Below are 14,756 nucleotides of genomic sequence, written 5' to 3'. Positions count from 1 at the left end.
CGCACAGAGACCCGGAAAGGTAGCCGGCGCCACTGGCGGGGAGGCAGACACGCCTTCGGCCCGCCCTCCTGAGCCCGCCCCCCAGGCCGCAGCGAGCCGCTCACTGGTCAGCCTGGGCCCGGCCAGGGGCGGGGATTGGCTGATTGGCATAAGGTCCCGGGACGGCCAATCTGGAAGGCTGAGTCGTCCGGGAAGGTGCTGGCTGCGGCGCGGCGGAGGTGAGTGGGGGCCGGGACGGGGGGAAAAGCGGTTGGCGAGGGCGGCGGGGAATGGCTGCCACCCCGGGCTGGACGGCGGCGGGAGACCGTGTGCGGGTTAGGGCGGAGACCGGAGCGCGGCGCGGGAAGACGGCGAGCGGGAGGGAGGCCGCCGGAGCCCGGAGCGGAGGGCAGCCTGCCGCCTCACCCGCGCCGGGCTCGCTGAGCTCCGCGGGCCGCCGGCCGGGCTCCCATCCCCCGCTGTCGGTGCAGCCGCGGGCGCCGGCCGCCAGGCGGGGATCTCCGCGGTGCTCGCGCTCGCTGGGTCCCGGCTGGGGGCGCGGAGCGCGGCGACCCGGGACGTTGAACCTGCTCCACCTGGCCCCACGTTCCTGTCGGTGACGGCTCGCCGCCCTGAACTCCCTTCCTAAGCGTGCGCAGTGTGCATAGTAGACAGATCAGCAGTCAGACTAAGCAGACTTTCCCCTCCGATGGTTTGTTTTGGGACTGGTCTGATGTAACCCATTCTGGCCTTCACCTAGCGATGTAGTTGAAGATGGCCTAGAAGTTCTGATCCTCCTCCCTCCACCTCCCAAATGCAAGGTTTAAGGCTTGCTTCACCACTTTCAGGGGAAAAAAGGGATATTTCACGACACTTGGAAATTTTAGCGCTCGCTTTTTTTTTTTTTTTTTTTTTTTTTTTTTTTTTTTTTGAGACAGGGTTGTGTGTCTTTTACTCCAGGCTGGGGTGGAATGCACTATGTAGATTAGGCAGGCTGAGCTGCCTACAACTCTAGGTCACCCTCCTGCCTCAGCCACCACTCCCAACTCCATAAATAACCTTTTATTGGAATCCAGTCACATTTGTTTTCATAGTGTGTGTGGCTGCTTTTACATTACAATGATATAGTCACAGAGGTTGTGACAGACTTTAAAAGAATTACTTTCCAGTTACAGGAAAAGTTTGACAGTCCTGGCCACTCCCCATCCCCCTTCCCCCATTTGAGACAGAGTCTCACTATGGAGACTTTGCTGGGTTACAGGTTGATACATAGACCAGGGTGGTCTTGAACTTGTGGAGACTCCTTGCTTGTTTCTCTAGTGCTAGGATTATGGATGCACACCACCACTCCTAGCACCATTTTTTTCCCCTTTTTGATACAAGATCTTGCTGTGTATTCCAGACTAGCCATTTGTTTGTTGCCCAGACTGGCCTCAAACTCTTTATTTTTCCAAATACAGGGATTATAGGCAGGTGTCACAAGATGGGGTTGACTTTTGGCTTCTTTCTTTGTTTTTGGTATTTCCAGACAGTGTTTCTCTGTGTAGCCTTGGCTGTCCTGGAACTCCCTCTATAGATCAGGCTGGCCTTGAACTCACTGAGCCTCTGCCTCAATGAGTGATGAGATTACAGGTGTGCACCACCACCGCCCAGCTGCTTCCTAGTTTGCAAGCACTTTACAGAAATAGTCAAACTTCGTTGTATATAATCGTAGATTTCTTTTACCTTCTTTTTCAAAATAATGTTTAATTTTTTATTGCATTTGTGTGGGGGTATGTGGTCAGTAGACAACATATGGGAATTGGTTTTCTCTGACCATGTAGTCTCAGGGATCAAACTCAGGTCACCATGCATGGCCGCGGGCTCCTTTACCCACTGACCTGTCACTGACATTACACCCACCCTCGAAAGCAGAATGGCCGGTAAAGTAGTCTGAGGTCAGTCAGCAGGGAGTGCGCTCTTACTGTTGTTTAGGAACCAGAATATGCCATCTGCAAGTAGGTCCTTCATTTATGAAACTTCAGTTATTAGCAGTCACACTGAAAGCCACTGTCACCAAGTAAATGTACAAATATTTGTAATCATTTAACAGTAGTTTATGGAACTGCATTTGACTAGCATAAGCTAGAGCTGCTAAAGTATAAAAGACAGGCCGGGCGGCAGTGGCGTACCCAGCACTCGGGAGGCAGAGACAGGCGGATCTCTGTGAGTTCGAGGCTAGCCTGGTCTTCAGAGCCAGATCCAGGACAGACATCAAAACTACACAGAGAAACCCTGTCTCAAAAAACAAAAAAACAAACATATGTGTGTGTGTGTGTGTGTGTGTGTGTGTGTGTATGAAGACAGTAAGAAAATTAAGTTAAACTAGGAAATATATTTGTAATAAGTTGTAAATAAATATCAATATAGCTAGAATTCTTAAGCTTAAAAAAATTTTTTTTTTGAAAGAGTCTTTCTTTGTAGCTCTGGTTGGCTTGGACCTCACTATGTAGATCAGATTGAGCTTTGAACTCATGGACAATTCTCCTTTCCAAATGCTGGGATTGTAGGAACTCACTCTGTAGACCAGGCTGGGCTTGAATTCAGAGATGCATCTGCTTTTGCTTCCTGAGTATTGGGATTAAAAGTGTGTGCCACCACCACTTTAAAGACAGGGCTGCCCTGCTTGGCTATGTAGACCAGGCTGGCCTCAAACTCAGATCTTTCTGCTTCTAATCCTGATAGCTGGGATTAAAGGCTCATGCCACCATACTCAGCAACCCACAGCTATATATTTTTTAAAAGACTTATTTATTATGTATATAGTGTTTTACCTGCACTCCAGAGGAGGGCACCAAATCTCATTATAGATGGTTGTGAGCTACCATGTGGTTGCTGGGAATTGAACTCGAGCTCTGGAAGAGCAGCCAGTGCTCTTAACCCCTGAGCTCCATCTCTCCAGCCCCTACTAGGTTTTTTTTTTTTTTTTTTTTTTTTTTACCTTTGCATATAAATCTAATCCCAACATTGGATAACGGAGGCAGGTGGATCTCTGTGAGTTCCAGGCTAGCCTGGTTTATATAGTGAGTCCCAGGCTAGCCAGGGCTATATAGTAAGACTCTGTCTTTGTTGTTGTTTTTCAAACAGTTTTGTGTAACAGCCCTGGCTGTCCTAAAACTCACTTTGTAGACCAGGCTGGCCTCAAACTCAGAGCACAGAGGTCTGCCTACCTTTACCTCTCAAGGACTAAAGGAGTGCTTAACCACGCCCAGAGTAAGACCTCTGTCTTAAAAAGCCCAAGTTTTATGTTAGTTTTTAAATGAGCTTACCATAGTAAATACTAATTTAATATATAGTGGCAGTACACTGGGGAGTTGAAGCAGCCTGGGTTACAGAATGAGACCTTGTCTCAAGAGGAAGAGGAGGATGAAAAAACAAACCAGAAAATGAATTATTCTATTTGAAGTTACCAACAATACAGAAGTTAATAAATGCAAGAACAAGTAAAAGGGGAGGGGTCTTATGACTTGCTCTGAGATGTCTTCGGTGTTACTTTTTCCTCTGTAGACATCAGGAATTTTTTGCACCACTGTTTCTTTGTGGATCTGTGGTATGTGCAGATGTGTGTGTAGCTGAAATTTTTCTGTGGTCCCACCCAGTCCCACCGCTGCTCTGACTGCGGCCCTGTGGTCCCAATAAACATACAGAGGCTTATATTACTTATAAACTGTTTGGCCAATAGCTCGGGCTTATTACTGACTAGCTCTTACACTTAAATTAACTCATAATTCTTATTTATGTTTAGCCATGTGGCTTGGTACCCTTTCTCAGTTCTGCCTTCACATCTTGCTTCTCATGGTGGCGGCTGGCAGTGTCTCCTCTGTTCTCTTTTCTTCTCCCCTCTCTCTCCAGTTAGAATGTGCCACTGAACCTTATTCTGCCTCACCATTGGCCAGACAGCTTTATTATCAGTCAGAGCAACATATTTTCACAGCATACAGAAAAACATTCCCTCATCATGTGTGTGGAGGCCAATGAGGGCAGCAAGTGCCTTCCCCTATTACTCTCCTCCTTTTTTTTTTTTTTTTTTTTTCTGTTTTGTTTTTTTGAGACAGGGTTTCTCTGTGTAGTTTTGGTTCCTGTCCTGGATCTAACTCTGTAGACCAGACTGGCCTCAAACTCACAGAGATCCACCTGGCTCTGCCTTCCGAGTGCTAGGATTAAAGGCAAGCGCCACTGCCGTCCAGCTCTGTTTTTTAAGCAGAGTCTCTTACTGAATCTGAATGGAAACTCAGGATTTCAGCTGGACTAGTTAAGTGACCTAGCCTATATACCGTCATTTCAAAGTTTCTAAGATAAAGCATGTTTAGCTCTATATGTATATTCATACACAACCTAGGAAATAATCTGTAGCCTGTTTTTTTTTTGGGGGGGGGGTGGCTGAGATAGGGTTTCTCTGTGTAGCCTTGGCTGTCCTGGAACTCACTCTGTAGACCAGGCTGTCCTGGAACTCAAGAGATCCTCCTGCCTCTGCCTCCCCAGTGCTGGGATTAAAGGTATGCGCCACCACCACTACCCGGCGTCTGCAGCCTGTTTTAATGATACTTCTTTGATCCCTAGTGCCCTTGTGAAAAAGCTGGGCTTGGTGGCATGCACTTATACTCTCAGCTTTCGGGACCAGACTGGAGGGTTCTGGGGGCTCACAGACTCTCCAGCCTAGCCTGTTGATTATCCCAGGCCTGTGGGGGACCATGGTGTGGGATGGGAGCTATACTTTTCTATGGGCCTAAGGATAAATAACTTAGCATGTAGTTTATACTATAGGATCATGCAGGATTGTGCAGGTTTAATTACAGTGGCAATTGTAGGTTCCTCCAGGATCTGTGACTTCACTAGCCCCAGGTGGTTGGCTAGGTTTCCGGTGCCTGGGCCTTAAGTCCAATAAGAGAGCTGTTGGGGACTGACAGGTAATCACTACTATACCCTTGAGGTCACTGTGCCATCCTGGTCACTGTTGTGGTTCATAGGCTTCGTAGCTGGGTAGGACTGTGGGTTGTTTTTCCTCCTTAGGAAGCTTGCATATGGAGCCTCTTGGTACCCTGAAAGCTAGTCTTCAGGGAGGAAGCTTTGCTGCCAGGGAAGAGCACACCAGTTAATTATCCAGTACTAAATGGGCAGCCCTAAAACAGTATACCTCAAGTAACATACAGACCGAAGATTGTATTCATATATTTCGGGATATATGGTATTAGTCAGAGTTCTCTAGTAGAGGAACAGAACTGATAGTACTGTGATCCCAGTAGTCCAGCAATGGCTGGCTCCTGACAGAAAGGTGAAGCACCTGATAGTTGTTCAGTCCACGAGACTGGATGTCTCAGTAGCCCCAGTCTGATGCTGGAGTCCTAGAGAGGTACCAGTCTTTGGTCTGCATTGGAATCCCAAAGAAGTGGATTCTAATACCAGTGAAGGAATGTCTCAGCAACAGGACAGATGAACTTACCAGTGAGAGTGAGGACAAGCAGGCAAAAAAGCAGAGATTCCTACTTCTGCACCCTACGTGGGCTGCGACCAGAAGGTGTAGCCTAGATTTTAGATGAGTCTTCCCATCTCAAATGAACCAACTAAGAAAAATCCCTCACAGGTGTTCCAGCTGCTTAGGTTCTAGTCCATTCCAGATGTGCTTAGGTTGACAAGATTAGCTAACTACACATGCATACTTAAATTTATATACACGCGCATATATATATATATATATATATATATATATATATATATGCATCAGTGCTGGGGGAGCAAGCTGGATGACTCTTGAAATACAATTCCCTAAGTTGTCCTCTGGCCTTCACACACACACACACACACACACACACACACACACACACACACACACACAGAAAATGCTGTTTGGTTGGTTGGTTTTTTTGTTTTTCCTTAGAGTTTTTTTCTGTGTAGTCCTAACTGTTCTGGAACTCACTTTATAGACCAGGCTGGCCTCAATCGAATTCAGAGATCTGCCTGCCTCTGCCGTGCTGGGATTAAAGGCATGCACCACCACCACCTGGCTGATTGAAACAGGTTTTAAGTGTTCCCAAATTAGATCTTTTTTAAAACCTTTTTTTATTATGAAACCTATTAGCTACTCTTTTCATTGCTGTGACTAAATACTTGTTAAGGAGGCTGAGGGAAGAAAGCTTTTGAGGGTACATTCTTTTCTGGTGGGGCAAGCATGGTAGCAGAATCTCCTTCCTTGCAGCTTTGGGAGCCTGTAGCAACAGGTCACTGACATCCCAGAGGATCAGACAGCAGAAAAGTCATGCTGCTACTGGTGTTATTTGATCTAGGACTCAGCACTGGGAAGGTGTACCAATGTACCAGGCAGGCCTTACTCCCTCAGTTAATCATTTCTGGAAACATCCTTCACAGACACACCCAAAGGTGTGCCTCAATGATACTAGTCAGGTTGACAATGGAAATTAGCCATTACATGAAGTATAACACAGACGTTAATATGTAACTCTATCACAAAACATTCATGTAATAGTCACCCAAATTAAGAGAAGAAAGTTGTATGCATATCAGAATACACCCCGATAACCCTTTCCCAACTATTAATTACCCACATGGATCTGGCGGTAACCGCCATAACACCTAGTGTTTTCCTTCTGATTCTTTTGCTCCCTGTGGGGTGTATGCTGATGTCCTTTTTAAAGTTCTAGTCCTGATAGCACTCATGTATTCCTTCTGTTTTCTTGAAGAATTTCTTCAGAGCACTATATTCTTACACTTACTAGTCTCACAAAGAACCAACCTTTTTATTCTTAGTTGCTTTTGTTTTTATAAAGGTCTCTATACTCTGTGAGTTCGAGGCCAGCCTGGGCTACCAAGTGAGTTCCAGGAGAGGCGCAAAGCTACACAGAGAAACCCTGTCTCGAAAAACCAAAAAAAAAAAAAAAAAAGTCTCTATATATGGCCCATGCTGGCTATGAACTCTCAATTCTCCTGTCTCCACTAAAGTGTAGGAGTTGAAAGAATTTGCCTTCGTGCCTGGCTAAAGAGCCAACTCTTGACTATACTTTCCTGTCTTGATAGGTCTCTGATGGTTTCAGGGACAGGATTTTGCTTTTCTTTTTTTTCCAGCTAATACTTGTCCTAAGTGAGAGGAGAGTTTGTTTGAATATTACTCATAGAAGCAAAAGTGTGTGTGTGTGTGTGTGTGTGTGTGTGTGTGTGTGTGTGTGTGTGTATACATATATACAATTTGTTTTTGAGGCTAGGTCTCCCTGTCTAGTGCAAGCTGGTCTTGAACTCTTTTTTTTCTTTAAAAACTTTTATTACATTTTAATTAATGTGTGTGCATGTGTGTGGCACATGATGGATGTCACAGGGCAAGTTGCGGGAGTCAGTGTTTTCCTCTCACTGTGTGGGTCCTGGGAATCCAGCATGGCCTTTAGGCCTGGCAGCAGGCAGGCAATTTTACCTCTAGGTCATCTTGTTGCCATTTCTTTGAACTCTGATCCCCCCTGCCTCAGCCTTCTACATACTGGGGTTAGAGGAACATCACCACATCTGGCTTGACAGCCACTTAACAGTTGAGCAGCTATTACACACTGCTCCAAAAGCTGAGATATAGTGTCTTTCCAAGTGAATGAGAAAAGCAATTTGGGCATATTGTTTTAATGTGCTAATGCACAGAGAAATATAGGCACAGGAGGGTCTTAATTCTGGTTGATCAAGAAAGACTTCTTAGAGGAGGCATAGCTAAGCTGAGACAAAGAATTAGCAAGACCTAAATTAGTGTAGGAGACAGTCGGGAGGTAGAACACTGACTACAGGCTGAGCATTGAAGAGAGGGTATTGGATTTCAGGAGTTCCCTTTATGACTGTCAAAGCATACACTGTGAATGGTGGAGAGGACAGCAGAGAACTGACCAGCTCATAATAAATTAGGATAGCAGTGCATGGAAAGGAAGGAATAACTATCCAGTTATTTACAGTTGTGAGGTTTCTAATAATAGTAAAGACGGAGATGGTATCTCGTGAAGACAACTTGATTGATACAGAAAAAGAAAGCAAAAAGGAATAACTGGCGATACAGATGTGGTTTTCTCAAGTAAAGGACCTGGACAACAGATTTGGGAGGGAAGTTTAGAAGGTGAGTTTGGATTTTCTTTTCAATGCAGAGGGGAGAAACTAGGAAATAGTGAGAGGAGAAGTGGTAAGGTTAGAACTGATGCCGTGCAGGGCATTTTTGGTGTTGTAAGACCCATGCAGTGCCAGTAGAGGAGACCTGAGCATTTGCTTGGACAGAGGGACGGGAGAGACTGAGCGGACAGTAAATGCACAAATGCAAGTAAATACGTGGCAGGGCACTATGAGATTTGCACTCAGATGATGTATCAGTCTGTTGCTTTATTTATCTGCTGAGAAATGGAGGAGGACGATCGATTTAAGTAATAGCACTATTTGGCTCTTTTGGAGACTAGGAAGTGCAGTCCCTCGGCACCTGTTTCTGGAAAGGCACACTGTCCAATGAGGAAAGGTGACCAGCATGGGAGGGAAGTTGGGGAGATGACATACACACAAGGTGTTGAACTGGTTCTTCTAGCCAGAAACCAACCACATTAACACGCCCTCCCTGTCTACCCATCATCATGGGCTGATCACCATGGTCTGATATCCCATCTGCATATCTCCTTGGGTATCAAGTTTTTGTTTTTTATTTTGTTTGAGGCTGGGTCTTGCTATGTAGCCTCCACTAGCTTTCAACTCAATATAGCTGATTTTTGGCATTGAACTCAATGCAGTCCTGTCCAGCCTCTAGGAGAACTAGGATTTTATTACTACTTGGGGGATTAAGTTTCTTTCACAAAGTCATTGTGCAGAGCCAGGCCTGGAGGTGGCTCACGCCTGTTTGGTTTTCCTGTATTTGTTTTATTTTATGTGTGAGTGCCTGTATTTAAGTCACATGCAATGCAGGACTGTCAGAGGCCAGAAGAGGGTGCCAGGTTTCTGTGGAACTGGAGTTATAGGTGGTTGTTAACAGCTGCCATGTGGATGCTGGGAACTGAACTCATGAACTTAGATCCTCTGCAAGAGCAGCAAGTACTCCGGAACCACTGAGTGGCCACACTTGTAATTCTGTTGCTTAGGAAGGAGAGGGAGAAGGACCAAGCCATCTTTGCCTACGTGATGAATATAAGGCCAACCTGGCCTGGCTACCTTGTAGCCCGAACCAATCGAAACAAAAACAGAAAAATTGGAGGGAAAAAAACCCTGGAGGGCATAGTCAAACTGTATGGATAAGTTTGAAAGAGCTGGTCTGCCAAGTGTAGGAGGGGGTAGTTAGAGAGGTAAAGATGTGTAAAAAAGCTTAGTACATTTTGTACAACCTCATTGCTAGAAGGAAGATTTATGAAATTCTAAAGTTTCGGAGAAAAAGTAGCTGAGAGTAATGGTAAGTCTGTGAGTCGAGTGACCTTGGATGTGGGTGGGGACAAGAGTGAGGGTGAAGACTGGCTAGGAGGACATTGCTGCACAGGCCGGGACGCAGCTCCATTGCACAGCTCCCTTGTGTGGTGAAGCCATTCAGTACTGCGGAAAGGAGAAAAAGACTTAGGGCCAAGTAGGGTTTCTTTTTGATGATGCTAAGGTCTGAGCCTGGAGTTTGTGCATGCTACAATCCAAATCCTGTAGATTTGGTACAGCTGAAGATAGCCGAGTTCCATCTCCCAGGCACAGGCGTTACAGGAGTTCATACCCAGATCCTAAATTTTGGTGTGCTTTTGTTGTATGTATGTACATGTGTATGTACGAATTTATTTATTTATTTATTTATTTATTTATTTATTTAGAGCCGGCGTCTTGTTATGTAGTCTTGGCTGGCCTGGAACTCACTGTATAGACCAGGCTGGCCTCACACAGAGCTCCATCTGTCTCCGCCTAAATTTTGGTTTTAAGTGAGACACTAAACATTTTCAAACATTGCCTACATAGTAATGACTATGTAAGGATGAAGACTGCTTCTGTCTACTCTGGTCAGCTTTAATAGTTTGATAAATGTCTTTCTGAACATAAGAAAAATAAAAAGTGGAGGATTTTTATAAAAATGAAATCATACTGTTTAGAGAGCATTGTTCCTAATGATGTGACTGGACCTTCAAGTCAGTATATAAACTATATATGCATAGAATTTTATAATATTCTATGATTTTTCTATTGATAACCTTTAAAACCACTACAGGGTATGTTTTAATACAGCAAAAAATTTCCATTGCTGTGTAACTTGTTCAGAGGCTGTATTTTAGCTGGCTGTGGTGGTGCACACTTTTAATTCCAGCACTTGAGAGGCTGAGGCAGGTGGATCCCTATGAGTTGGGAGGCCAGCCTGGTCTACAGAGTGAGTTCCAGCCAGCAGGGCTATGTAGAGAGACTGAAGGGTCTCGCAGGCTCAAGCATGGCAAACACGGCACCTGCAGGCTTTGCCCTTCCCCTCCCTTGCTGAAAACCATTAGGTTACATTCCTAAAGCTAGTGCCCAAGGTCCGTTCCCTTATTCGGCCACTGACTCATTCCTGTTCCAAAACACCAAGGTCCAACAATCAAAATTCATTATTTGGCTAACTTGTCCAATCAGGGTTAACCAACTACTCTTGCTCAGACTCTCCCTTTTTCTCCTTAAAAACCCACTCCTCTGCAAAAAAAACACCCACTTACTACTGCTGCTGCTTGCTGTCTGCTTTGCCTGGTTCAGAGGCACCCCCTGCCCCTGCCCATCCAGGGTAATAAATCTCCTTTGTGCTGAGAACTTGGTGTCTGGGTGAGTCCTGTACTGACTGCTGAGGACAGACCAACCTCCCCAACAGACCCTGTCTCAAACCAAAACCCAAACAGAGGCTGTATTTGTAAAACTTTGAGTTGAAGAATAACTACACTCCCGAAAAGTTTGCAGACTTCTTGGTGAGTTATTAAGAAGTCTATACATGAGTATCTGTGCCAAGAAATAGAACAGTGCCAGGAGCCCTGAGCTCTGCTGGGGCCTCTTACCAGCCACAACCTCCTTCCTCCTCCTCATTTGCCCTTCTTTTAAGGCAAGGTCTCATGGAGTCCAGGCCGGCCTCAGACTACTATGCTGCCAAGGGGGACCATGAGCTGGTTTCTGCCACCTCCTCCAGGTGCAGGGACGACAAGTGTCGTGTGTTTTAGTCTTACCTTCTTATGTCTTTCTGACAGTGGGCGTCATCTGTGGGACACTGATGGGACCAGTCACTAGACTAGTCAAGTGTGCAGAATTACTTTCAGGGAAGGCCGTAAGGACTCAGAGAAAGTCACAGCTGAATGACAGGAATGAATTGAGTGTCACAGACATAATGTGGGGTGGTTGGTGGTAAAGAAGCAGCACTTTGGGAGATAGGGAAAGAGAATCAGGAGTTCAGAGTCAGAGTTGGAGAGCTGGCTCGGCGGGTAAGAGCACTTGCTGCTTTTCCAGAGGACTGAGTTCAGTTTCCTGACCCCCTTCTCAAAACCTCCTAGATCCTGCTCCAGGAAATTTGATGCCATCTCTGGCCTTTCTTGGGCACTCACATACATGTGGCATACAGGCATACTTGGATACAGAGCATAAAAATAATCTTAAAAGCTGAGAGCTCATTCCTTTGCTGCATCCTATGTTTGAGGTTTTTTAACAAAGGGAGGAAATTGCTGGGAAGCAACATTGACAAGTTTAAAGGGAATAGTGAAGAGAAACCTTTTGAGAAGTCTGTAGAAGGAGCAGTATTCCAGTGGCTAGCCAAAATCCCATTAAAGAATGAACATGGGCTAGGAAAACTCAATGTTGGGTGATTAGTTGACTATATGGAGTTGGGAAATATTCCATTGAGCACAGTGGAGGTCATTAGGTCACTTATCCCTCCCATTTTCAATTCGGCATGACATTTTCAGTCTCTATAGTTAGTGAGTCAGTGTGTCATAAAACTCTATAATCTGTGTACATCCTATGGGTTCTGATTTTCTTGAGAACCCTGACCAATACAGTATTAAAAATAAAGAAATCTGGCTATATATGGCAGCACATACTTACAGAGAACTCAGAAATTAGAGGCAGGAGGATCAGAAATACAAGGTCGGTCATTCTAGTTTATGCAGTGAGTCAAACCTGGTTTGAATTACATTAGACCCATCTGAAAAAAGAATAATGCAAGCAAAAAACAAAACAAAACAAAAAACAACCCAGGGTTGAGGAGGTAGCTCAGTAAAGACAGGGACCTGCATTTAATTCCCAGAACCCAACTGAAAAAAACTGAGTAGGGTAATGAATGCTTGTAATCCCAGCACTGGGAAGAGGAGATAGGCAAATCCCTGGGGCTCGCTAGCCAGCCAGTATACTCTACTCAGGCAAGTTCCAAGGGGGTTAAAAAAAAAGACAGCATCCGGGGAATGGCACCCGAGATTGTCCTGTGATACCCACAAGCTGGTAGGTAATCATGCATTTCTCCACTCAACACAAAAAGATGTACATAGATGTAGTTTTCTGTTAATAATTATTAATGTTTGGAAGCAATTGATGTCTTTAGTAGATGACTGAATAATAAACCATGGCACTTTCAGACAAGGAAATACTCACTACAAAAGAAATTCTCTCTCAAACCTGAGAAGATGTGGAGAAACCTTAAGTGTATCATACTGGGTAAAAGAAGATGGACTGAGGAGCTGCATACTGTAGGATTCCAGCCGAGACAAATCTGAAGGACAAATCTGAAGGATCAGTGTGCTTAAAAGGATAATAAGTTAGCTGGGCATGGTGTGCACACCTTTAGTCAGAAGCAGATGGGTCCCTGAGTTCAAGACCAGCCTGGTCTACAGAGTGAGTTCTGGACAGCCAGGGCTACCCAGAGAAACCCTGTCTTCACAAACAAACAGACAAACAAAAAACCCACCAAAAAACCAAAAACAAGAAATTAAAAATTTGTGTTTGTGTATGTTGAAACAGGGTCTTGCTGTCTGGCCTACGCTGGCTGGAAGCTCTCATTTCTTGTGCCTCAGGAGTGCTGGAATTATGGGAGTATACCACCACATTTGGATCTGTACACATCTATATTAAGTTAATCTCTCAAAAAAAGTGATAGGGTACTGTTATTTTATTTGTGGACAGGATATTACTGTATAGGCTATGTATACTGGTGTCCATCCTTCAGCCCCAGCCTCCTGAGTGCTATCACACCCATGAAATGTTTAGTGTGTGCTTTGTTTTTGGGGTTTTGTTTGTTTGTTTTTGTTTTTGTTTTTGTTTTTTCAAGACAGAGTTTCTCTAAGGAGTAACCCTGGCTGCCCTGGAACTCACTTTGTAGACCATGCTGGCCTCGAACTTAGAGATGCCTCTGCTTCTGCCTCCCAAGTGCTAGGATTAAAGGCATGTGCCACCACTGCCCAGCTTGTTTTGTGTTTTAATTACATGATTTCTTGTAATTTAGGGTGGCTTTGAATACCCGATCTTCCTGCTTCTATCTTCAAAGTCCTGAGATTACATGTGAGGCTCGCCACATCCAGCTGCTTTATTAAAAAAATTTTCCAGCCATTTCTGTTTTGACAGTTTTGAGTCTTTGCTTTTTAAGTTCCTGTTGACTCAGAGATGATTTAGTCATATAACCTGTATAGATCAAGGTAATCTACAATGTGTCTGACCAAAGGTCTAGTCATGGACATCGTATAAAGTAATGAAGACACACATGTTCTGGTTAGAGTTGGACATGCAGCATGATTTTACCATTACATACGCTCTGTCATCTCAGCCTACTTTATTATTATTATTATTATTATTATTATTATTATTATTATTACTTGTTTGTTTATTGTTGTGTTGTGTTGTTTGGAGACAGGGTCTCTAGGTAGCTCTGACTACTCTGAAACCGTGTAGACCAGACTGGTCTCAGACTCACAGTTTGCCTGCCTCTGCCTCCTGAGTGCTGGGATTAAAGGTGTGGGCTAACATGTAAGCAAGCTGAGAATGTGTAATTTTTTTTCTCTAATTTGCACACCAAGTTTTGATGTGTTGTATTTTAAGCTGACTGTATGAGACATATAAATAGTAGAAGTTCTAAATAAGAATAACCTCATGTTAGTACTCAGCATTTGCATTGAAAATTTCAGCGTGCTCTATGGACCATGTGCTGCTATGGATGCCTGAAGCACTTGAACTGCAGGTTGGGAAGACGTGGACACCTAAATGCTGGGCTGGATTAAGTGCCTGATGAGGATGGTGATTCAGCGAGTTGGGATCAGCATGCAGTCGGTGAGTGCTCACAGTCCAGCCTAAAAATCCAGACATTTCGATGTTCGGAGGCTTTCCTGAGGAAAATGATCTGAACATTAACAACATTTACAATTATTGTTTGTGTTCTGTGATTTGATGGCTATTTAAATCACAGAAGTGGGTCTGTTCCTGGCACAGTGAGGCAGTAACTTCGTAGGTTATGCTCAAAACTTATTATTGTAGTTACATGACCTTAAAAACAATGCATTCACTAATGAAGAAAAGGATTAACTCTATAGAGAATCACTGATTGTTTGGCTTGCAATTTGTAACTTTGTTTTTTAATTAATATTAAATATTATAAGTAAATGATAAAGCATGATTTCCTAAATGTAACAATAGCGAGAGAGAAAATTTAGCCTATTTTATAATTCTATGCCATAGATTTTTTTTTTTAACTCTCCTGGAAGTTGATGTGTAGGCCAGGCTGGCCTCAGAGATTTTCGTCTCTGAATAAGAATACTTGCCAGTATAGTTAACGATGGATTAGATGG

The 14,756-nt window shown here is 44.2% G+C and overlaps 1 protein-coding gene across 2 annotated transcripts in view; it reads left to right on the top strand.

The window, feature by feature from the left end:
- Window positions 1-14,756, top strand: part of Mtfr1 (mitochondrial fission regulator 1) — a 32,463-nt gene continuing 17,707 nt past the window's right edge. Inside the window, exons 1-3 of one of the 2 annotated variants that reach the window (XM_059254042.1) lie at window positions 1-218; window positions 13,424-13,479; window positions 14,100-14,241. In XM_059254042.1, the coding sequence (XP_059110025.1) occupies window positions 14,176-14,241 (66 nt within the window). In that variant the 5' untranslated portion in view covers window positions 1-218; window positions 13,424-13,479; window positions 14,100-14,175. The remainder of the gene's footprint in view (window positions 219-13,423; window positions 13,480-14,099; window positions 14,242-14,756) is intronic. The other variant, XM_059254041.1, reaches the window with a different exon arrangement.

Source organism: Peromyscus eremicus, chromosome 2, assembly GCF_949786415.1.
Source record: "Peromyscus eremicus chromosome 2, PerEre_H2_v1, whole genome shotgun sequence".
NCBI classification, from domain to species: domain Eukaryota; kingdom Metazoa; phylum Chordata; class Mammalia; order Rodentia; family Cricetidae; genus Peromyscus; species Peromyscus eremicus.
This window is presented reverse-complemented; position numbering and strand designations above follow the sequence as displayed.